The 26,039-nt window shown below is 32.0% G+C and overlaps 2 protein-coding genes and 1 long non-coding RNA gene across 3 annotated transcripts; 2 read left to right on the top strand and 1 right to left on the bottom strand.

Annotated features, from left to right (window-relative positions):
* Positions 1-11,295: 11,295 nt before the first annotated feature.
* LOC147930586 (uncharacterized) lies at positions 11,296-12,489 on the top strand. The gene has a single exon (XM_087476945.1). It carries the CDS (start codon positions 11,296-11,298, stop codon positions 12,487-12,489), a length of 1,194 nt encoding a protein of 397 aa, XP_087333071.1.
* Positions 12,490-13,859: 1,370 nt separating this feature from the next.
* On the top strand, positions 13,860-14,432 carry LOC147930587 (uncharacterized). The gene has a single exon (XM_087476946.1). The coding sequence runs from the start codon at positions 13,860-13,862 to the stop codon at positions 14,430-14,432; it is 573 nt and encodes a 190-aa protein (XP_087333072.1).
* Positions 14,433-23,950: 9,518 nt separating this feature from the next.
* On the bottom strand, positions 23,951-24,342 carry LOC104731904 (uncharacterized). Its single transcript, XR_015575404.1, has 2 exons — positions 24,188-24,342; positions 23,951-24,100 (listed from the first exon to the last, which is right to left on the bottom strand). It is a non-coding gene; the product is annotated as an uncharacterized LOC104731904 (long non-coding RNA).
* Between the last annotated feature and the right edge of the window lie 1,697 nt (positions 24,343-26,039).

A 26,039-nucleotide genomic window follows, 5' to 3' on the forward strand; every position in this document is an offset into this window, starting at 1 on the left:
GATACTTTGGTTCAATGAAATAATTTTATAATTCAGAAACTTTGCTTCTTTGTCCCCTCTCTTAAACTCTCTCAACCTAATCAAATCTAAAGAAATAGTTGTATGATAAAATAATAATTATAGTCACACCATTAATGATTAATGTTGATGATATTAATGTATAACATCAAAATTTCTCAGTCAAAGATGATTTCAAAGTTCAAACTATCATTAATCGTTCATTTTGTAGGATATATTCATATGACTTTTAGTGGACATCTCTTCCTCTTTAGTCTTAACAAACAAACAAATAATGACTAGAACAAAATCTAACAATCATTATTTTAATTTGATTTGGTTAACATTGTTTTCAATTGCTTGCATGTAGTATTACTTTTCGTTTTTTTTTTTTCAATCAAATGGTCTGGTTTATAACGTGACTAGATTGTTAGGTCGTGAGAAGATATGAACTAGTCAAACAAAACTTACAAATCCTCTTTGAAATGTATTAACATTGGACATTTCATTTTCTTTCCACTATACCATCTACACCCAAACAAAATTATATACCTTATAAATTACCATGTACAGCTAATATATTTATTCAGTCAAAGTTTCATACTAGGAATTTATCAAGTTTTTGCCAAGATTTGACTTTATTTTTATGGGTAGAAATGATAATGCTAAATCGTTTTCATTGCTATTGTCGAGAAAGAGTATAAAAAAATGATTACCCTTATTAATGGCTCTAAAGGCCAAGAGTCACGCTTTGTTGCACACTTTCAAAAACTTTTACTTTTATTGTATTGATCACTGAGAAAAAAAAAAAATTAATTAAAGAACAACTAAACAAAACGGTTGAATTGAATTCAAACTTCTTTTTATGAAAAAAAATAAAGAATACAAACTTCTTTTTCAGATTTTCTTGTTCTCTAACGCATGGCATGGGTCGACCGCATGAGTTTTACTTTTGTCGTTGAACTACTTAATGACCAAAAAACAGTACATTGTACCAGAAAAATCAAATTATTAAACTTATCGACAACTTATAATGATGTTTATGACTAATGAGAGTATGTATGTGTATACCATAGACGTATTTGTCTGAGCAGTAGTGATTATCATAATTACAACAAAAAAAAAAAAAACAGAATTGTTAATTTTGGTTCAAAGCGAAAATATTACCTTTTTCCAACTATACCATTTTATCAAATCTAGATTCACATGATGATGATGACCAAGACTAACGAGGATCTTAATATATAAAAACTACTATATTTTGGTCATAGTTTTTTTTTTTTTTTTTTTTTTTTGGTCATAGTTGAACGATAAATGATATATCACCAACATCAGAGTATGCTATATAATCTTGTAACTTTACATATACATTTTTATAAAATATTGGCACACTCGTATATGTGCAATTGTGCATGCATATATCCAATTCTACATAAAACGTACACATATTCATATACAGGGTTTTATTCAACTTTTACAATTCAAAGTTTAGAATTAATAACATCGTACATAAAGCATGGTTAGATAAAGGTTGTAATGAGAAAATCATTGAATATTTTGTTTTAATCAACTGGTTACTTGTCAAATCATTTAGTATAAATGACCCAACCAATTGAATGGTTTAACATGTATCGCGAGTCTTGACCATTCTTTTTATCATGTAAAGTCGAGATATCCTTTTAATTTAGTTAGTTGCAACAAGATTTTTTTGCTTGCTTCCAAATCCTTAAAGGGGGATATTAATTTCAGCATTGGTGGAGACACAGTGAAGAAGGTCCCAGTGACACGCTGCTAGCTATACAGAAATGATTATAGAGATTGAAAATAAAATCAACGGCCACGACTGAAAGCTGAGAAAACAAAAGATCAAATGGTTAAGAAAACGTATTCATGGTTCATGGTTGGCCTTGGCCCCCACTTAATCCAGCATCAACAAAATAGGTATATGAAAGAAGTGAAATTTTTGGATCAATATGATTGGAAGCAGACACACAACCTTTTCGTCCATCTGATTTCTATAATCAATGTGGGTCCTTTTTTGATAGTCGTCTTTTTTTTTTCTTTTTTCTTATATGCGATGTAAAATAGTCACAGTCACATTATATTTTACGAGCCAGATTTTGAGGGAAGTTTCCTTTTCTTATTTTTATTTTCTTTGGTTCTAATAAAAAAATGTAACTTATTTTCATTAAATAGTTTTTTTTCTTCTGATCCAGAAAAAACTTCTTTTTTCTTCTTCACAAAAAAGGAATAATTTCGTTAAATTAATTTCAAATATATGGATTAAGTTGTGTATTTGAAATTAATTGAAAGTTTTGTTCTATTAAGATTAATACATATACTTTCTGTTTCAAATTTTCTATTTTATTTCTTTTGATATATCTTTTTAATTCTTTTTTATTGATGTAGACATTAAAATAATTGGAATAAAATTCAAAAATAATTTGTTATATTTAGCTGGTTTTTGACAAAAAAAATTGGATACACAATGTTAAAATTAAAAAATAATTTGAACTCATCAACCACATAATGACATACTTAAATGAATGGCCCGAAGAATTTCGAAAACGTCTGTACAACTCAATAAACAAACCTTCACAACTGTTAATCTTTACATAAATGACTACAAAATTTAGTTTAAAACTTTTGTCGTCTATCAAAAAAGTTATAAAAAAAAAATAGAGGTGGAGTTCACGTGGGGGTGCAGAAATTTATGGAGATATTTTTACCAAAGTGTTAATTTTATAGAAAGGATGAAATTTTATAAAATATACTTCATTTTATAAAGAGTATATTTTTGTGCTTGTAAGGGAAAAAACTATTTTACTCTTTACATAAAGGAGAAAGAAGAAAACAAATGTAAGAAGAAAAAAAAGGTAAAGAAAACTCACGTGGACCCAAATATGATACGAGCCAGTGCGAGGCCTCTCGAATCATGTGACTCAGACATACGCGCGTGTCCTATTGTCGGATCACGCGCCGACAGAAGAAGTCTTCACAATCATACGATACGATACAATTTGGTTCTTCCCTTAAAAACAGCAAACTCCATGACCATATCCATCATTATAGCATGGCTCCTCTCATTTTTGCCCATTAAACGATACTAGTATAAAAAATAGTATCGAGTAAATGAATAGAGCATGGACTTCTTTAATGATACATGTTCCAGTTCGACTACATACTGTTGCACGTACACTTTCGGCTTGATTGGTCGCATTTTATTCCACTTGTGTTGACGTATCTCCTTCTCTTTTTTTTTTCATAAAAATTGGGATTTTTTTTTCTGGTTTTTAGTTGATTAAAAATTAAAATATAAATTTCCAAGTTCTATTATCAAAATACTAAAACCTTGGTAATATAAGCTACCTTGGTAATATAAGCTTTAGTAATTTTCTAAAAGTTAAATTGTGATATAAACCCTAACCATATACTAATTGTTGATATGTAGTAACTGATTTGTTCTCCATCATGTTCTGATGAACCACAAGCTGAACATTGTTCACCGCATAATTTACTCCGAGATAGAGTATGAGGTGTCGGCTATATATGGTCATAGCTAGCCACTAAGCTAGGAGGGCTTAAAATTCAAAGGGTAAACTTTGGTGAATGTTTTTATGTATCATCATCTCCAGGATTTCATGTAACCTGGTCTCCTTGTCTCGATAATAAAGTTGAAGTACAGTATTGTCCCTAGGAGCAGGTGGTGTGATATTTTCTGCGGGTATTATTACACTGTACTTAAATGGTTCAATTATTGGGTTCCCTTCTCAATCTTATTGTCGGTCGATATTTTATTTCTTTCTATTTTTAATAAATATATTTTTTTTGGGGGAAAATCTTTTTCTAAAATGAGTTTTATGTATTTTACACTGGATTTTCTATATCTCATATTTATGTGACAGGTTGTTATATTTAAATCATTGTCAACCCTAAAGAAGAAACTTTCATGATATAACAAAAATCGCTATCATATGAGTCATGAGTCTTATTTATGGGAAAATACATACCACTATTATGTCACTATATTGAGTTTTCATACATATTGAAAAAATATTATTGTTGATATTGTCATTTTATCACCCAAATTTTTAGATTTCCCATTTTTGGTCACTTAAAAAACTATACATTTTTTTAATATGAAATACATATTTACCAAAACCCCCAAAGAAATGGAACCAAGAAAACTCAAACATAATGTGTAAAATTGTTTTTAAAAATCTTTAAAAATAGCAGATCTAAACTATTTAAACCAAAATGGCAAAATCCACTATTGCCACACCAAAAAAAAAATATACTTTTCCTAATTGATTCTATAGAAAATCATTATAAATTCTATCAATACATCCTTATTCAATTGCTTGTTATAAAATCATAATGAATTAAGCTAAAAATGAGTTAGCTCTGAGTAAATGTCAAATTCGCTCTTTTTTTTTGGTTAAGAAAACCATATCATATTAAATTAAACTTACCAACATATTCTATTAGATTTGATGAAACAAACACTACAAGAAAATAATTTTATTGAGATGCATTTTTGAGACAAAAAAATTTCATCACAAATTTGTGACACTTTAAATACGATATTATGACTAAATTTATTTTTCACAAATTCATAGTATTTTCGTCACGACAGAAAAAATCAGTAACAAAAGTTTGTTACAATTAGTGACAAATATGCTACGATAATATTAGTCGTCACTCTTATGACTACATTGTGACCAATATGTTGTTGCAAATTAGTTATGAACTTATAACAGATATGCAAGTCACAGTTTGTGACATTAAAATGAGAGTCACTGTTTGTGACAATAAAATGAGTAAACATTAGTCATAAAATAGTATAAATTGTTATGTCATTTATACAAAGCCCATTAAACCAAGTCTATAACCCTAATTTAACAAGACTTATTTAAGAGATAATTAGGGGTTTATTCTTAATAATTTCGTGCCTTCTAAACCTAAAGAGAGAGAGAGTAAACTATTTGAGAGAAAGAAAACAAGGAGCCACAGTTGAGATTAAGGACAGATCTTACATGTCCTAGGAGATGGTGGAAAAGAAAGGGTAAACGGACTCTTTAATGGACGAATTTTGGTGAGCAATTTTCCAACCCATAGATGTAAGTTTTCCCCAAAGAATTTTGTAACCTTTTTTGTAGATTAAAAGTTATACATATTTTCTCAAATTTATTCTGCGCAGATCCGCGAATTAACATCAGTCATCTTGTGAAATCATTTCCTACTGCTACAAATTGAACCAGAAGCTGATCTACCTGCCGTTGGAAAGATCTGAGTCTTACCTTTCCAGAGAGCCTGGGATCGTTTCCATATAAATTATAATATAAAAGTTATGGTCGAATATGTGCATCTGGTTGAATTTGTGATTTATTTCTTTTGTAAAAATAAAGATAACTTATAATGTATATCTAATGTTTATGATTATAAAAAATTTGTATGATTATAAATTTTAAAAAATAATATTGTTTTGAAATTAATTTTTTAGTTATAATTTTTTTCATATGCAATGAATTTTTTCGTAATAACTTGTGACCATTTGAAACTAACTTCTAATGATAAGATTGGACATTATAATAGTCACAAAATATAATGATTTTGAGTATTTGTTGAAATTTTGCGACAAAATTTTAATTATCATTTGTGACCATTTGAGACTACATTTTTGTAATAATAAGATACATAATTAAAACGTTATTTTAAACATGAATTATGACAATTTAAATATGTTTTGTTAGTCTATAATTGAGACATTTTTGTTACTCTTTTTGTCGTAATTATTGATGACAAAATGGTTACTAATATATTCATTGCAACTTTTGTGACGTTTTTGTTATAAATAAAAATTTGTGACTAGTGTATTGCAACTATTCAAATATCGTTATAAATTTGTAACAATGTTTATATTGTGACTAAATATTTCGTCTTAATAAAATTATTTTCTTGTAATGTTAAAGAACTTTAAAAAACAACATTTTAATGTTTACATTTCCTTTCCACTTGTTATTCTCAGTCATTTGTAGTCCGGTTTTTAATAACATTTTTCTAATGTATATATTAACTTCGAAATAAAATCAAGAATAACTAAAATTTGGGGGAAAATAAATGGGGATGAGGGACCAATATTAATCATGTGGATGTGACTGAGTAAAAAAAAAAACCCCACCAAAAAAAATAATAGTAATAATTTTGAGATCTACCCCTCGTGGCATGTTTTCATTCGAATGTACTTAATCATTTAACTATGTACACACCCCTACAGCTAATTGACAAGTCAACATCCCACGTGCGACTCGTGCCACTCTCTCTCTATTCTCCTACACCGTACGAGGCTCGTGTGTCCACACCATTACCCGCGTGATATGCACGTGAACTCTACCCCTCCTGTTTTTCCGATCGTGTTAACAACTTTTTTTTTTTGATAAATCATTGCATTTTACTGAATTTTTGTTTTTGGTTTGGTAAACATTTTACCGATTCATTCTTTAGGGAACATTAGATGATTGAAAGTCATACATAATAAAGAAGGCAAATTTTCAATATGTCATGATAATCACTGACTTATTTTTTACACCATCCAGAAGCGAGAATGTAAGACTTTTCTTTTGGAAGATAACTTGATTTTTCTTCATTTTTAATTAATTTTTTATATGTCAAGGATTGTTGTCTTGCGCTTATTTAATATATGACCAACCACATGCATGTCCAAATGTAAGATCCCTTACATAAATATCAATTAGATCTGCGACGACGAAAGCAAAAAAAAAAAAAGAAAAAAAAAGAAAGAAAAGAAGAACAAGCACCACGATTTTTGTGTGGTTATATATAGGGAAAAAGATTGGTAAATGTATTATGAGCATTTCATTTTTTAAAAATTTCCTAATATAGAAAATATATTAGCTAGCTATACATACTTAAAAATAATAAGTCTGTATCAAAGGGAAGACTACAAGTGACTTAAAGGCAAAGAAGACCCACAGAATGACCCAAACGGTGCATGGAAAGCATGTGAACTTCACGTGAAGCTGACCCCATACCCATAGTGATGGCTGCGTCCTAAGATAAAACTAAAGGAGTTTAAATGACTATTTTGTCCTTGAATGTAGTATTCGTTTCAATTATATGTTGTGGTCTCCACCGGTGCTTTTGTCCGATTTGACTTTTGCAGTTTTGGGCTTCTTCATTCTCCTCTAATCATCAACAATCCCCAATCTTTTGTACTCACTCCATAGGCAAGCAATCAAAAAAGAGGTTTTTATTTTTTATTAGCATAAACTAGGTGATATTCCATGCTACAGCACCGGATTATATATTTTGTTAGTTATTATTTTGTAATTTGTATTTTTGTAATGTAATTTTTTATTTTGACTTATTTTCTTTGTTTATATAGTGTTTATTTGTATATTTGGGGTTATAGAGTAAATTAAAAATCCTAATAGAGTAAATAATTTATAAAATGTAGTTTTTCACGGAAACAGACACACCGCAATAGTAGATAGTAGTTTTGTAAGAGAATAGATACTCCGCAATATCGGATAGTAGTTTTGTAAGAGGATAAACACAACGCGCTTCCATGGCTTAATTTATAGTTTGATAAAAATATATATTTTAACGGGTTTAACTCAAACTTTTTTTATATTCTAAAATTTTTAAGAGAAAAAATATTAATATTACTTAAATATTTTATAGACTTTAAATATATTATAATATTTTAAACTTTCAACGGAGTTCAAATATTTATAATAATTCAAACATTCTATAAAAATTTAAATATTTATAATATCTTAAACTTTTTTAAAGAACGTAAATATATTATAATATGTTTACTTTTTAAAAATTTAAATATTCTCAAATATAGAACCAAATTAAACTGTTAAATTTGGATACCTGATAAATCAAGCTTCCTGTTCATTTGTACTCAAAATATTTTAATCATATATTTATAGTAATTATGAACCATATTCCAAAATATTTAGTCGATGTGGGATATACAGTACATCTTTTCTATGAATTAGTTTACAACTTTACATATATATAATTTCTGCGTTTTTGTCCTTTTTATTACGAAGGGCAAAACGGTAATTTCGCCGGTCATCTTCTCCACCGATCCAGCGACTGTGAAACCCTAATCTATGGCCGCAACCTTTTTTTAGCTCAGTTTCTACCCAATTCATCTTATATTCAATTGGATATGATATAGAAATAGTAGATCTTCAGATTTTACATCATATCTAAGTAGAAAATAGTCAAAATCAAAAAAAAAAAAAAAATTCCTGATTTTTCTCCCGATTTGGGCGTAATCGCGGCGGCTCTATACTGCCTAGCGACTCCACGCCGATTAATCGGCCGATTTGACCGATTTTAGAACAGGGGTAGTAGTTAATATTTGATATTACTGCAGCCATTAAATACTCAGATACCAGTTTCCTTATTTATAGGGATTATACCTCTGTTTGGTGATGAAAATAATTATTTTTGAACCAAACAACATACATGATCCGAATATTATAAACCTGGAGTACAAACAGATCCGCAGAATTTTTCTTTCTTCTATTACCGGGTTAAATAGAATCCGCGTCCCGACCCAGTGGTAATTAGGTGGGCAAGCAAGGGGTATTTTCGTCATTTAGTGAAATCAAAACTATAAGGTAATTTAATTAAATTAAGTGATTCTCTAATATTTTTAATGAAAAATGTACCAAAACAAAGTTATGGTCCAATTTGAATTTAGTGAGTACTTCAGCTTTAATAGTATAGATGATTTTCACATTATTTTTGGGAAACTTTTTTTTAATTACAAGTTTGTTGATCTCCATATCGTCCATAATCTATATGTAATGTTATATATGTGGATTCATTTTAATCATTTAAAAAATATTTTTAAAACAACAAATCTATTTATGTCAACAAAAGTGGTATATTGTTCTTATTTTTTATCATATATATATATATTATTTGATATGTTACATTATTTGTTTTTATCTATATATATATTCTTATTTTCATAAGAAAAGTTAATGAGTTTCTTTTAATTAAAAATTCATTGAAAAATAAAAGTTAAAAAATTAATTGAAATGAACGTTCGTCTAAACCGAATATCTATGTTCTACATAATTGGTTCATTTGAATTAGTCTATTATATTTGTTGACAAAATGCTTTGTAATTTACCTTTGATAGACAAAATCAAATTGAAAACCATGTATTACTGTGAAGCATAACAACTAAATACCGGAGCACTATCATTTACATTAAAACAAAACATAAGAATTGAATATTTCATTTATTTTCTCAGTATCCAAATAGTTAAAGAGTCTGGTGAAAACTGACAGTAAAATATTGACTTCTTTCCCAAACGTTGACTTCTCTTCCGAAAAGGCGATTCTCTTGTTTCTCCCTTCACCTTCGCCGATTTCGGCGTCGATCCCCACCATCTCTCATGGGAAAATCCAAGCCAAAGAAAAAACTCTCCCGCGCCTTCCCCACTGAAATCGCATCCTCTAACCCCACGAATCTCAAAATCTCACCACCTGAATCATCTGAATCAGCTGGTGAAGGTTCCATCTCTTCTTCACCAATTTACCTCCCTGCATCTGCCAAGGTGCCAGCCAAGACTTTAACCTCAGATCCCGGTAGCGCTGCCCCATCCGCTATGCCTGTAGCATAATTGGAAAACCCTAAATCTAAAATCCCTTTATCCGCAGCTACTCCTATTTTGGCCGTTGTATCTGAGTTAAACGCAAATGTCGCCTCTACAACAGTTCAAAGCCCAGTAATAGGCTCGGCAAAGGCTTCCCTACAAGGTGAGGACCACCCCTGGAAGAATCTAGTTAAAAGTAACTCGATTCATCTAAAAAAAAGGTACCCCTTTTGTCTTAGATTCATGTGAGACTTGTGTAACAATTCCCAACTCCGTCATCGAGAAGAACAAGAAAATGTGGGACAGCTTCATTCTCGGGCAATTCTACGAAGAACCACCTCCTCGTGGAGCTGTACACGCCATTGTTAATGGGATTTGGAGCAGACAGCATCGAGATATATCTGTTTCGAAATTGGAAGGTAACTCCTTCCTATTCAAGGTTCCGTGTCCGAACACTCGCAGAAGAATTCTTAGTCAGTGTCTCTGGCAAGTAGATGGCCAAACAATGTTTGTGGCGAAATGGTCTCCTGATTTCACTCCTAAAAAACCCAGAGTTGTCACAAATTCCTGTCTGGCTTGATTTTCATGGAGTGCCTTTGGAATTCTTCAACAAAGAAGGTCTTGAACACATTGCGGGTCTGGTGGGTCACCCAGTTTGTTTGCATCCTAATATGGAAAAGCTTATAAACCTGGAAGTGGCCAAGGTGTACACAGTCATTGATCCTCGCAAACCTCTCCCGGAAGCTGTCATTGCGAGATTTGAATCTGGCTAGATAAAGAGAATCAGGGTTTCGAACCCTTGGCTCCCTTTACTATGCAGTCATTGCAAAAAGGTAGGACATACAATCTCCCGGTGTTCATCAGCCCCTCCCACCTGTTCGAGTTGTGGTTCAGTCAAACACCCCACTATGGAATGTCCTTGCTCGAAGAAAGATAATTAACGAGGCAAGACCCCTATCCAAAGCCAACTTCCAGTGGTGGAAGCCTCTTCTCCTGTTAACAAACCTAAACAAGTATCATGGCAGCCAATAAGGTCTACCAAACAGAGTGTACAACCTGCGATCGAAGCTGGAGAAACCAGCAAGTCTAACACTAAGGCTCCATCTTCGGACAAAATCAGTGCAAGCAAAAACCGGACTTCTATGCTTGGCTTGAATCTTGAAGAGGGGAAGCTTTGCGTCGACCTAACTGCAAATCTCTTCTCCCACCTATCTTACCACGAGGATAAGGGAGAAACCATTGAGGATGACTTTGATCCAGACAATATATTCGGTGGTGAAGATAACCCTGATGTTGAATCTGATAGGTTCCTCAAAGTAATTTCTAAGAGAATGCTTAAGAAGAAGGATACTAGAGCAAGGGCTGGAGGCCCTCTAATCCTCTAATCCATATCTTTTTTTATGGATATTTTTTGTCGTAATGTAAGAGGGTTTAATGACCCATTAAAGCATATGAGCTTTCGGAAATGGCTAAAGGTGCATAAACCTTTTTTTGGTGCCCACGTCCATCCTACTAAGGCTCAAATTTTTGTCTCTCAAGTGGCCCTAGGGGTTTTGCGGATAATTACGAATTCTCAGAGTTAGGATAGATATGGGTACTGTGTCACCCGTAGATATCGGTTACCATTCTATCAAAGTCTCTTCAGATGGTATCCTGTTTGGTCAAGCTTCCCTTCGTCACTAAGGAGATAGTGGTCTCTATTGTCTATGCCTCTTCAACCTGCAATGATGAAAGAAAGGAGTTATGGACAGAGCTCCAAGAGTTTGCGGTTTCACCAAATTGTCTCAACAAACCTTGGATGGTTGTCGGCGATTTTAATCAAATCCTTTATCCTCATGAGCACTCCAAACCAAATTCAGTTACATCAACTCGTGGAATGCGTGATTTTAGTCAGTGTCTGCTTAATTCTGGTCTATCCGATCTCCCCTACCATGGAAACACCTTGACATGGTCCAACAAGCACGAAGTGGATCCGATAGCAAAGAAGCTAGATAGAATTTTGATAAATGATGTCTGGTTTCAAGAGTTCCCGCAATCATTGGGTGTATTCGGTGAACCAGGATTCTTGGATCATAGTCTGTGCTGTGTCTTCTTGGATACTCTGAAGCTAAAGCTACAGAAGCCTTTCAAGTTCCTGTCTCTTTTGAACAAAAACCCGGAGTTTGCTATCCTGTTAAATACTTGGTGGAATGTCATTGCCTTTGATTGTTCCAAAATGCTAAATGTCTCTAAAAAACTCAAGGAGCTCAAGAGCATCATCAAGGACTTTAGCAAGCAGAACTATTTAAATCTTGAAAAGAAGACTGCAGAAGCTTATGAGGAGCTTCTCTCCAGTCAACAAATCTTTTTAAGCTCAAACTCGCCACAAGCTGTTAAGCTAGAGAAGGAAGCGCATAGAAAATGGTCACTTCTGGCAAAAGCAGAGGAGTCCTTCTTGCGACAAAAATCTAGAATCTGCTGGTTGGAGGATGGAGACAGAAACTCTAAGTTCTTTTACCGTGTTGTGGCCTCGCATTTGGCGCAGAATCAGATACTCTACTTGATGGATGAGCATGATCAAATTGTTGATTCAAAGCAGGGGATCCAGAAGCTAGCAATGGATTTCTATACAAATATCTTAGGCTCTAAAAGCTCTTCAAGGCCATCGACGGTGGAGGAGATTCAAAGGATTGTCCCACAGCGATGCTCCGAAGCAGCTATTCGGTTCGTGGACAGTAGAGTCACCCCAAAGGAGATCAAAATGCGCTTTTCTCCTTACCAAGTAACAAGGCACCAGGTCCCGATGGATACTGTGCAGATTTCTTCACGGCAAACTGGTCAACGGTTGGAAAAGACATAGTGGAAGCTGTTTCTGAATTCTTCATCTCGGGTCAGCTCTTAAAAAAACAGTGGAATTCAACTCTCCTGACTCTTATATCGAAAACACCGAATGCATCTAGGACGACAGAGTTTAGACCAATCGATGCTGTAACACCATTTATAAGGTAATCTTGAAGATTCTAGCTAACAGGCTTAAATCAGTTTCTCCCGGACCTCATTTTCAACACCCAATCTGCATTCATACCGGGTCGACTCTTAGTCGAGAATGTTTTATTGGCAACAGAACTGGTTCAAGGGTACAACCAAGTGAACATCTCCGAGAGAGGTATGTTGTAGGTTGTTCTCAAGAAAGCATTTGATTCTCTACAGTGGGACTTTATCTTGAATTTGCTAAAGGCTATGAGGTTTCCTCCACACTTTGTGACATTGATTAGTGAATGCATCACTACCACCAGATTCTCAGTCTCGGTTAATGGTGAATCATGTGGATACTTTCTAGGAGCCAAAGGATTACGGCAAGGTGATTCAGTGTTTCCCTATCTATTCACATTGGCAATGGAGGTCTTCACAAACCTGCTCAACCAATCCTACAACAATAACCACATAGGCCATCACCCGTCAGCAGCGAATCCCCAGGTTACACACTTGGCATTTGCGGATGATATAATGGTATTCTTCGATGGTACAAGGGAGTCTCTCGAAGCTATCAACTCTTTACTGCAGGACTTTGCACAAATTTCTGGCCTTAAAATGAACAGAGCCAAAACGGACTTGTTCCTAGCTGGGGTGAACCAGTTTGAAACCAATCAGATTGCATCTCTTGGTTTCAATCTTGGTTCACTACCCATCCGTCTTAGGGCTACCTCTGATGCACAGAAAGCTACGTATTGCTGACTATCAACCGTTGATTGATAGTGTAACTACTAAATTCTCCTCTTGGTCAGCTCGTGCGTTGTCCTATGCTGGTAGGAAGGAGCTGATCTCCACGGTGATCTATGACACAGTCACATTCTAGGCCTCTGCCTTCATCCTTCCATAAGGTTGTCTAAAAACCACTGAGATTTTTTGCTCAAGATATCTGTGGAACGGTGACATAACTAAGAAAGCAAATGCAAAAGTCTCTTGGACAACCTTATGCTTGCCTAAAGAAGAAGGAGGTTTAGGCTTTCACAACTTACTCAATGGAATAGAACTCTGATGCTAAAGCTGATCTGGAGACTGTCCTTGGTAAGAGACCCTTTATGGGCAGATTGGATCAGAAAAAATAAAATTAAAGACGCGGTCTTTTGGTCTCTTGATGAAAGGAAGCCTAACTCTTGGACTTGGAGATCTCTCCTCCAGCTTTGCCCTCTAGCAATCCGTTTTATCCGATGTAATCTGGGAACAAGCATGAAAGCTAGCTTCTGGTACGACTGGTGGACTCCTCTTGGTCCGCTGATACGCCTATTCGGACATTCGGATCCAACTCAAACATGTATTCCTCTCAATGGTTTTGTAGCTCAAGCTTGCTCTTCATCAGGTTGGTGCTTACGTTCTGTGAGATCCCCACAAGCCCAACTCCTTCATTTTCACATGACCACAATTCCAGAACCTACCTCAACCACCAAAGAAGACTCATTTGTGTGGAGTATAGAGGATATAGAACATGATCATTTTAATACTAAGAAGATTTGGGAAGCAATCAGACACATGCAACACCCACTCTCCTGGACTTGGCATGTATGGTACAGAGGAGCGATCCCGAGGAATGCTTTCATGATGTGGCTTACTCATCTTGATAGGATTCCAACTAGAACTCGCCTAGCAAGCTGGGAAATGCAAGTCGATACAACCTCCTGCTGTGTTTGTGGTACTCTTCCTGAAACGAGATATCACCTTTTCCTGCGATGTGACTTCAGTGAAGATATTTGGTTAGAAGCGTCTCGGAGATTAGGCTACAGACCATTTGTATTTCACACCTAGGATGCTTTTTCAGTTTGGCAAGACATCAAAGACTCGACCTCAACCCAAACGATGCAGAGACTAGTGTCACAGGCTGTCATATATACAATTTGGATTGAGAGGAATAACAAGTACCATAACAGAGTCGCCACACCTGCCCATGTCTTATTCAAAATGTTGGATAGACAGGTACGGGACGCCATTCTGGCAAAGAGTCACCGGTGGAAGTTTAAGAAACTAATGCAAAGCTGGCTACAATTTATCTAGTGCCCAGTCGAAGAACATATCCCTTTCTTGTTTTTATTTTTTGTGCAAGAAGTATCTTTTGTATATAAGCTATTGTATTCGCTATAATGGAAATTCACATTTTTACAAAAAATAAAAAAACTGACAGTCACGATTTACCAACCTACGAGGCTATCGACGGGCTTGTTATTATTAGTATGATCAAATCTATATTATGAAAGATGGTCAACTCTCTCCATCTGAGTGACACATCAACAGTGGAGAGAGTGTCACCTGCCTATCCTCATTAAAAGCAAAGAGACCTATTCATGTGTTCTATTCCTTTTTATATCACAAAAATAGTTTCAATATTTAATAAAAAATTTAGAGAAACTTATAACATGTCGCAAGAAAGTAGATTCATCACCAAAAGAAAAAAAATACATTGGGATTGAATCAAACAGCCACTTCGTCCTCTCAGCGTAAACCATGAATCTACGGATATATGGTTTAGAAGTTACAACTTTGTCAATAGTTTGAAGAGTTGCAGCGGTGATAGAGATATTTGTTAATATTGTAGAGAAAATCATGAAAGTTTGTCCCTAAAAAAACATTTTTTTGAAGAAGATTGAAGTTTTGTTCACTATCAAATGGAAAATAATTGAATTAAATTGTAGAATGTTGGTTTAGCAAAATACAGAGACAAAGAAGAATGGGTTTTCATATTCTAATATTTAGAAATTGTCAAAAAGAAAATTAAATGAAATTCTTATAAAAAATATTCTAGAGTTATATTCAAGAAATTGAAGAGCTAACATGAAAGGAAGATGTCTATCTTAATTATATCTATTAAAGAGTTAACCAAACTACAATCTTGATAAATTAAAATGTTAGTATTTCATATTATATAACTGAGAAGCTAAAAAACTCTTTGTTACAAAATATGCATCCTTAGATCCAGCCTTCATTTGGAATATTTTTTTAGAAGTTTTAGACAAGAATTGTAAAATGTTTAAGCTCTCAAACCAAAGTTGTCCATGCATGCATCTAATAATTCAATTGCAAAATGAAAAAACTTATTTGAAGTATTAAAAATATCAAAATCAAAATTATATTTTTCAAGATTTCTACAATTAAAAAATAGATAAATTCTAAATAAAAAACCAAATTAGTAGCAAAATTGTTTAAAAAATGATAAACCATAAGCCCGTGCATAGTGTCAGTATTCATTTAGTACCAATAATGTACTCAATGTGAATAAATCCTCGCTTTCTGTGACGATTGAATTTTCGATCTATTATGGCAGTGTGGCACCAAGCCACCAATAACTAACTTGTGCAGTTTTGCTGGAAATTGTAAAAATCTAAGACTAAATTATTTATTTATTGAGTAAACTGTTTGTTGACGAAGAAAGGATTGAATCCTCTGTTTAATGATAGTTTTTTGGAAACTTCTCGTTGATGGGATGCGATTAAGTTTCATTTTTTTGTGTATAGGCTTATACAGAAGGGTATAAGGTCACCCTGGGCGTTCGGTAGAAACCGTTCAAACTGAACCGAACAAACCGACATTTTCGGTTATTGGTGCGAACCGAAGACATTCAGTATAACCGTTCGGCGCAATTAAATTTGGCAATCGGATTTCGGTTCGGTTCCGTTCGGTAATCGGATCCGATCGGTTATACTTAAACCGAGATTCCGCAGCCATATATAAGGCTAATAACATAACCCATTAACCCTAATACGTTTTGTTTGTCTTCTTTGACTGCCTCTTGCGAGTCCTCAGATCCAAAATCTCCATCTATTCAATACTTCTCCAATCTTATATAGGTAAGCTCTTCTTCTTTCTCTTTAATTCTATGTTTTATTCTTTACTATGTAAGTTCTTCCTATATCTTTATAACTTCTGATTAGATTTGGAGAATTATTCTTCTGAGTTTGTTACTTTTTTTAGGGTACTAGTGTTGATATTTGTCTTCTTCTATCATTTTAAGATCTTAACTGTTGTTTTTTTTGCTGTTTGGTGATTTTACTTTCACTGGTTTATTTAATCGATTCTCATTGGTGTTGATGATGTTAGGTAATAAAGTGGATGCCCAAGAACCACATCTTCACCGTCTCACATCGCCATCATTGTTTCGCCGTCATTGTTAACTGTTGGCCGTCATCGCCGTCATCGCCGTCATCGCTGTCATCGTTTCGCTATCACCGTCTCACATCGCCGTCATCGTTAACTGTTGGCCGCAACCACAGCTCATTCTAGAAAACCCTAATATTTGATGGATTTGTCTATTTGGGCTTTTCGCTATTGGACTTGTTTTCAGATCCATTTACTTGTTTTGACTTATTTTTTTAGGTTTGTAAATTTTTCTTTGTTGATTTAAGCCCATTTATTTTGTTTTTTTGTTTATTCGGTTCAAATTAACCGAATAAGAAAAAAATCGGTTTGAATTCGGAATTAATTTAAAACATGATAACCGACCCGAATAACTCGTGTACCGATTGACCCGAACCGAATTTAATTTCGGCTCAATTCGGCATGAATTTTCAAAAACCGAATTTTCTCAAAACCGAATAACCCGACCCATTTAACCCGAGATCGCCGAACGTCCAGGGCGAATATAAGGGCTTAATGTAGGCTGAAGTAAGATAAGTGATATATGTATCCTTATGTGCCTGATTGTATGATAACATCAAGGTTATTCTAATATAATTCCAGTTGACAAAAAAAAAGTAAACTGTTTGTTGACGCATACACATACACGCGTGCGTGTGTAACATGCTCGGTTTGAAAAAAGTGTATATTACTGGAAGTGCAAAAGTACAACTTTAACCCCAAAAAAGGGTGCAAATGTAAAGAATTCCAACTTTGTTTATGCATGAGAATTTCTGTATATGTTATATATAGTTTTATATAAGTAAAATGAGATAGAAAATTCAAACTCCTATCTTTCAATCTCTAAGAACAGAAAATAGTGGCTGCTAGTCTTTAGTCTCTAGTCATCAAATTTGAAAGCTTTAATTTCTCACATTTTTTATGTACCAATTTCTTAATTTTTTTAACGGATGAAGCAATAATCAACAGGATCTAATCCCCTATATATTAATAGAGGAACTTTTTGGCAAAAAAGCTGAGGTGTCAGCATTACAGAGCTCAGGACACTCTTTCCTTTATTTGTTATCAGCTTTTAAAAATATTTACATTTATATACCATTGTATTTTTCCAAAAATACAATTAACACCCATAATTAAAATTTTATAATATCTTTCTAACTTAATTATATCCTTCAATTATATTTTCATAAAATCTTTAAAATGAATTTTAAGAATCCTTTGTTCATATGCTATAATAATATAACATTAATATTATAATAACTCTCACGAGTTAAATTTTAATTATTATATAATTTTTTATATATAGATATATACTACACAATCAAATTTTAAATATTTCAATTACCCATAAATATAATAGATTTTGTAAATAAAAATTACAGTAAAAATATTAAATAATTATTTTATACCGCACTATGTACGGCTTGTTATCTAGTATCACTTTATATTCTGAATATGAAATTACCTCGGAACATACGGTTGTGATAAAATTCGTCTATTATGTTGTGATCCCACAGGAGACTTTTTATTTTTTATTTTTATAATTATCATCTAACCGACTTTTGACATCAACCTCACTGGGATGTCTAGAAGCCAAAATGCATGAGAGCATTTAAGAATTAAGACTATACTACATCATCTAGCGGGATCGGAAGCTCATACGCAATGAGATGTAATACCACCCAAAATGGTATGAATGTTATCACTGCTTTTATTGATACGATACGTTGTTACGATAGAGTGTCCTACGTACGGACGCTAGTCGTATTGAACCTTACTAGTCACTAGTTTTTGAGAAAGAACGACAAATGTCTAAATGCCTAAATCATCCACTAAAGTCTAAGAATCCAGCCTGCTATGAATACTACTCTAAACATAACATAACCATAGATATAGATCCGAGAAAAAACATACGAATATAGGATAGAAGAAATCTGATAAAAATAAAGAACTTGAACACTAGTGCTCACTAAAACAAAATTTAAATTAGCCCATCCGGTTGCCTCTTGCTTCAAGTTACAACGACTGCAATTTGATTTTAGCGTTAGCTATATATTCGAAAACATCATAAATTAAATCCTAATGTAATTATATTTCCAACAGGCGTTCCTTACTGATTTCATTTCAAAAAACAAATGCACGATGAATTAGATATCTAAATTTTTACACGAATACGTGTAATATTTGTTTTGCTTATTCGATTGATTTAAAACGGCTATAATAGTCGACAAAAAAAAAAAAACGGCTATGATAATAATATCAATATATTATTATTAGTTTAATACGCAAACCACGATACCATCAAAAAATGACAGACAACGTTAAATTATATGCATAAGAAACGAAAAAAGAACATTAATGTGAAAAAGGACAGGAAGGGATCGAAAACTAAAGGCAAGTTGGTTCGACCATTACCATCTTCACGTGGAAGGACGTGGAGCTCGAAGTTTCACACCCGATTCAGAATCCTAAGACAGCGAAGCACACGTGTGTCCTCGTTTGCCCCATAACACTTCATCTCCTCAACTGTCAAGAATCTCCCAAAATCCAATGAGTTCCCATTTCGGACTTCGTCAGATCAATTGTACTGATCTTTAATGATTAATTTTACCAGATATAAGTAACAATACACCTTTTATACATAGTTACTAACCATGTACAAAATGTATATCTTACAAAATATTAAGGGTTAATTCGCTGTTCTAACAGAACCAGGGAAATTATGCAAAAAAAAAAAAAAAAAAAACACATAGCACGATCGATTCTTACTAACCCACGGTAATATCATCACCATAAAAAAAAATTAACAAAGAAACCAAAAGATTACTAATAATGGAACTGCTTTCAGTTAGTTTACATATGGAATGAACAAAAGAACGAACAAATATAAGAGTAGCTACTTATAGTATTAGAACTATATTTTGCGCCATGCACATATTCAAAATTTCATATAAAAATACCCACTAATTAAGGATATGTATTCTAAAAAAAAAAAGATATGCAAAGTGATTATCGTATAAGATATCAAAGTGTTTAAAAAAAAAAACAAATTTCACTTCATCTATTTTTATATAAATTTTATGCAAAATTAAAAAATATTAGATAAATCGCAACCTTGTATCAAGCAATGAGTTTTATTTTTGACTGAATTATTTTTAATAATATAAAATATTTTAAGTGTAATACATACTATAAAAATATGTATACATAAAGATTTTGTAATATATTACTATTATTATTGTTATAAGTTGCTTTTCATTTCTTTATATCATCCAAATAATTCTAAAAAACTGGTGGAAGGATTTTGAGGATTTCTATGTCTAATCAATATTTGTTGTCGTTCAATATTTAGATGGGATGTTCTATCTATAGTTTCTATTTTTGATGAACCGAAAGAAAATATTTCTATTGTTATTTCAAATTGACACGTAATTAATTGTTTTTGTTTTTGTTTTGGGGTCAGATTCACGCAATTACAAATTTGTTTGGTTGGATTATACAATGATCACTGAGACTTACCTGACCTGAGTCATAGCAGTCCAATGAAAGCTGGAGCCTAGAGGAAACCACCATCGTGCCGTCGTCCATCGATGACAGAATCCGCCGCACGTGCGGCTACGTGCATTTCCAAACACAAAATCAAACAAAGCTTGTGCTTTGGGAATGGGTTGTGGTTCGGGAACTGGTCTCACGTGTCTATGCATGTGACTGGCTGAGCTGGCGCATTCGATTAACTGCTAAATCAAAAAACGGCAATAATCATTTGCTTCATTAGAACCATAATCACTTGTTAATTAGTACTAATATATTGCTTAAAAGCTGTGCCACACGTGCAACCTCGTTCATGGCATGGATACTTTAGGATCTCTTTACTTTATTATATGGCTCCATTGCTTCGTTTACATATATAGCCCTTGGCTTATGAATAAAACTAGAATGAATTTTCAAATATAATATGCATGTTTAGACTTTGGAGCTTGGTCGGAATTTTAATAAGTAAAAAAAAACAAAAGTTGGGACGAATAATGCTCTATATGACATTAACGCAAACCTGAGTATAATCAAACAGAGCAATACCACTTACTGATTGCAAATTTGCAATTATTGAGTGTTGGCAAAAGAAACATTTATTAGTAGTTGATCTTTTTTGTTAGGAGTATATTACTAGTATAATAAAAGGTGGTGCGACCAATTCAACAATCAGCCGAGATTTGCAATCAAATCTTGGGCATAATGATCTACATATACAATTATTATTAGTGTTAGTATTTAACGAAGCTAAATGATAATTAATTTATATGGCCAAGCTGTCTTTTGCTTAAAATGATGGAAGTTGTTCCCAACAAACTTATATACTAGTACATACTGAATTTTCATAATAAATAGTGAAACATATACACCCACTTTAATAACGCTGGAATCTGTATAAGCCATTCTACGTGCAATCAAGACAGAAAGGCTTTATATTATAATCTGATAGTAATTTTCCTATACAATCATTTAACTAGATTATTACCGTGATAGAGCACGGGTTGAAATTTATTTTATTTATATTACATTTTTTTATATAAAATATAATTTATATGATTATTTAAAAATATTTTTTGGACAATATATGGTTGTCTGTAACCGTACTCGTGCTCGTACAAGGTAAAAATCTAGTAATTAAAATCGACCCTTGCTCTATCACCTTAGTGATTGAAAATTTCTCAATGATTTTCTAATCCCATTTTGTGAGAACTTTCTTAAATTTCGTAACATCCTCCTTTTTCATCCCTGCTTGGATTTTGTTATTCTGTTAAAAGAAATTAAAAATATAAGAGATTTTCATCTAATACTGATTAAAATTATTAGCATGATATTGATAAGCAATACTTACATTTTGATCCTCCAAAATCATTTCAAATGACATACCAACATCCTTGGAATAATGTGTCCAAGTATGCAATATCTAAACTCGAATACACCATAAATTTTTGTAGGATTTTAGTCGGTTTAGCATTGTAAACTGAGAAACGATTGTCATTTTTTTTGTATAAATATTGTGATTTACGGTGAATGGAGGTATGAATGATTTACAATCAAAGGTAGGAATGATGGTAGGTAAGATTTTATTTTGTAGTATAATCGGAAATCACTCTTAAACGGAAGAGTGATTAAGTTTTGAGATTTTATTACCTATATATGTTTAATTAAATATTCTTTGGAGATTTAATGATATTTTTTCAAACATCCTTTTTAAGAGAATTTTAAATCGAGATTTAATTAATAATTATAATCCATATAACCTATAACCTATTAAATATCAAAAAATAAATCTTATAACCTATATTATATAGTCTAAAAAAATGTTGTGTACTTTCGTTTTATTATATAGGGGATTTAATCTCATCTTTCATCTATGAAATCACTAAACAAGAAGAACTTAAACTAAATTAACAAAATTTAATTATGAAAGAGGGAATATTTGTTAGTCTTTTTTTTTTCTTCTTCGTGGCAATGGAAAATGATTAAATTAATTAGGGTTCTGCAAGAATTTGTCAGTAGACGGTTTAATAAATGTGTGTTACCAATGTAGTTGAATAGTATGCACAATACTTCAGAATGTGATAAAATGAGGAGAGGTCCAATGATTGATGAAGCAAAACTACTACTCCCTCTGTTTCATAATATAGGATGTTTAGAGAAATAATTTTGTTTCATAATATAGTATGTTTACAACTTTCTATGTAACTTTTAGATTGATTTTATATGTTATATTATACAGTTTTGTTTATAATTGGTTAAACTTTGTAAAAGTAATTATTCCTTAATACGTGTGTTTTCATTAAAACATTTTATATTTTGAAACGGAAGGAGTATACAAGAAAACGTGTTTGGGCAAAATGTCTTCTGTGGATGTGGCATTGGTATCATCAATATTTAGATTTATGGTCCACCTGCATTTATTATTGAATCTTCCATTAATTAAGGAATCACTGTCCTAAAATTATTTTTTCTTCCTAAAATTTGTTGATGAAATCATTACGCACAATGCATTTATGTCCGAACCTATTAAATCAGGTCCATTAATGAACAAAATAATCTACAATCATATCAACGTTTGTTGGTATATTAGGTTTAGCCACTTAACTCTCTTCCTTCTTACTTTCTTGTTAAATGTACAAACACATTAGACTTATCTTATCTTAACTACTTATTTTAATTGTCTGATCTTAACAACACAAAATAACCCATTTAACATTTGGACCTTCAATCAACACCATGGCCCATTGGCCATTTTCCTCATTCTTCTTCCTCCTACGCACACAACACTTCTTCGCTTCCTCTTCTTCTTACGATTCTTCACACTCTTCCTTCGGCTTCTTCTTCTAATTTTTTTCTCGTGCATTATTAATCAAATATGAGATTCTAACAACGTTTTCCTTACCTTTGAAAACTACATATTAAACTCAAACTGTAATTGATTGTAATAATATCAACGGTGTTAGAATAATCGGTGTTCATAAAACTTTTTTTGAATAAATTACTGTAGTTGATATTATATTTTATGAATACATTATATGCCGCCGAATCTACATAAAATTAATTATATAGTTGAATTTTCTAATTTTTATTTCGATTGTCTTATTATTTTCTTTTACCGATTTTCTTGGGACATTTTCAAAAATACCATTTTTTATATATCACTTTTCAAAAATATCTCTTTATGGTGTCTATTTTCAAAAGTACATTTTTAATATATAAAATGACTAAATTCTAAACCCAAAACCTCAAATATTAAACCCTAACCTTTTAAAACTATAGCCTAAATGTAAAATAGAGAATCCAAATCTAAAAAAAAATTCTAAAAATTAATTTAACATATTGTAATTGTGTAAAAAAGAACAAAAATGAAAATGTTCAAAAATGATATTTTTGAAAAAAGTATCTCAAAAGGGCTATTTCCAAAAAATTCTCAAGAAAATAAAAGAAATTTATCTCATATCTTTTTTTTTCTTTTATGTAAAAAGCTTATTTAGCTATGTGGAACCACTAATATCTGTATTTCGTTTACTTCTTGCATACATATACAATATTTCATGTTCGTTGGATCAGCCTTATATTGAATTAGATTCATTGCTTTCCTTTATCAAAAAAAAGAACTAAAAGACCGTGACTTTGGTCTTTCTGTAAAAAACACAAATCAAAAGAACTGAGATACGAAAATGCTATCACTTAACCAAAAAAATTACAGATCTAGCAATCAAGTGAAGAAATAGAACATTACCAGGAACTTCATTTGCAGATGCATGTTATCAATCGGAAATTCCAAAGCTTGATCCACTATAATATCCGCCGTTAAACTCCTTTGAGAACACAAGTTAATATCAATCAACAAATTGACTAAAGTTTCAGCAACAAACAATTCCGATATAAATCTCGAGAAGAATAACCATGGCGGATGTTTCTTTCAAGGCTGTCGAAGAATTGGCAGCGGAAATCACTAGGAAGATTTGTTGTTGATTAAAGATTAATTATAAAATAGTGAGAAGATGGTGAAGGGTAAAATGTACGCAGATGAAGTAAAGAAGAAAAAGTGTTTGTCGTCGAAAAAATAAGAAAAGAGAAGAATGAAGGCCTATGGGTCATGTTATTACTTAAGGCCCGGCCCAAGTGATTAGTGGGGTTTGTTTTTTGCTGCTAAAATGAAACAATTAAGGTAAATTAGCTTGAATCTTGAGTGGTCGTAAGATAACAATTAACCAGGATGAGAAAAAGGTTAAATGGCTAAACCTGGCAAAAACAAACAGATTTTATCGACTTCTAGATCCCAAAATTCATGACGAAAGTATTTTTCTCTTGAATCTTTCATTTATTGGGTTTTTTACCACTTTCAATATTTGTTTTCATAAACAGTGATGCCGATAGTTTTAGGCTTTTAGTACTAAAAATAAATGATAAAGAGATAATAAAATCTGTGGGACATATCCTGTAAACTCAAGCAGGACATATGGGTGCAGACTATATACTTCTTTGGGGTTTTGTAGGATAATTTTTTGCGGATTAAATTCATTGAATCTGTTCCAGAACTAACCTAACATTACCGGTTTTACTAACACTAAAAATATTAACTTATTTTTTATATTATAAATTTTTAATTCACAAAATAATTAACCATCCTACAAAACCTGCAAAAGTATATACATGTCCGCAACCGTTTCAGTACATACATTTTATTAAGTTTTTTAATAGTATAAATCTTTTAACTTCTAAAATATTCAAAGAAAAAATAACTAATATCAATGATAAATTATTTTAAAAATAATTATACATATATTTATTAAAATATTTAAATGTATTAGAAAGAATAAAAACAAAAATAGTTCCGCGGTGTACCGCAGGTTCAAACCTAGTGAATATTAATCCAAAAGTCAGATTTAATAGGACATGTATTTTTTTACTGAATTCAGTTTATATATATATATATTAAATTTACAACAACTGTATAATCCAATCAAGTTTCCTACTTTTTATTCTAAATAATGATATTTTATGCTTAAGCTCCAATTCCTCAAATCAAAACATTATAAAAATTACCAAAATTGATTAGAAAAGCCTAAAAAAAAATCAATTTTAAATTCAAAACTGAAACAGGAACTTAAAGAGGTTTGGAACATTCAAATAAACTGCAGACTAAGTAATAATGGTATTTATATATTAGTATTTTAACCATAGACTAATAGGACTGAAATTTGATTAGAGTTTTTACCCACAAGTGGATTAGGTTGACAATGAAAACATAGTCCACATAACCATTAACCCCACTCACATTTAATTTGTTTCGCTTTTTGCCATGATTTTAATCTATATATCTATGTTTTTTTATTTCTTAATTTGGTTTCAAATTTTGTTTCTCTTCTCTATAATAAGGGCTGCTTTAAACATTGTTTTATATCTATTTTAAAGAAAATATTTTATCTAGTTTACAAATTTTTTTTTTGTAATTATTAGTTATCTACCTATAATATATTCATTTTTTGCAAACTTTTCAATAAGGTTTCAACCTTTTTATTTATGTTAAAAAAATGTAGCACATTTTATATATACAGCTCTAGTGAATCTCAGATTTTTTTTTTTGAAATTTTTTATATTGAAATGTTGTAATAGAAACATACTAGTGGCAGTTCTTTGTCATTTAGATAAGAACTTTATTGGTGTGACTTAGATTTTTTATACATTAAAAATAAAATATATTAATATGTCAAACTACTAAAAAATAGTTTAATATATTTAAAACTATATATA

Source organism: Camelina sativa, chromosome 12 (genome assembly GCF_030686135.1).
Source record: "Camelina sativa cultivar CO46 ecotype springtype chromosome 12, ASM3068613v1".
Taxonomy (NCBI): Eukaryota; Viridiplantae; Streptophyta; class Magnoliopsida; order Brassicales; family Brassicaceae; genus Camelina; species Camelina sativa.

What these genes read in the sequence shown, in the direction of transcription:
- LOC147930586 (XM_087476945.1), top strand. Translation starts at nt 11,296, where the DNA reads ATGGTATCCTGTTTGGTCAAGCTTCCCTTCGTCACTAAGGAGATAGTG.
- LOC147930587 (XM_087476946.1), top strand. Translation starts at nt 13,860, where the DNA reads ATGAAAGCTAGCTTCTGGTACGACTGGTGGACTCCTCTTGGTCCGCTG.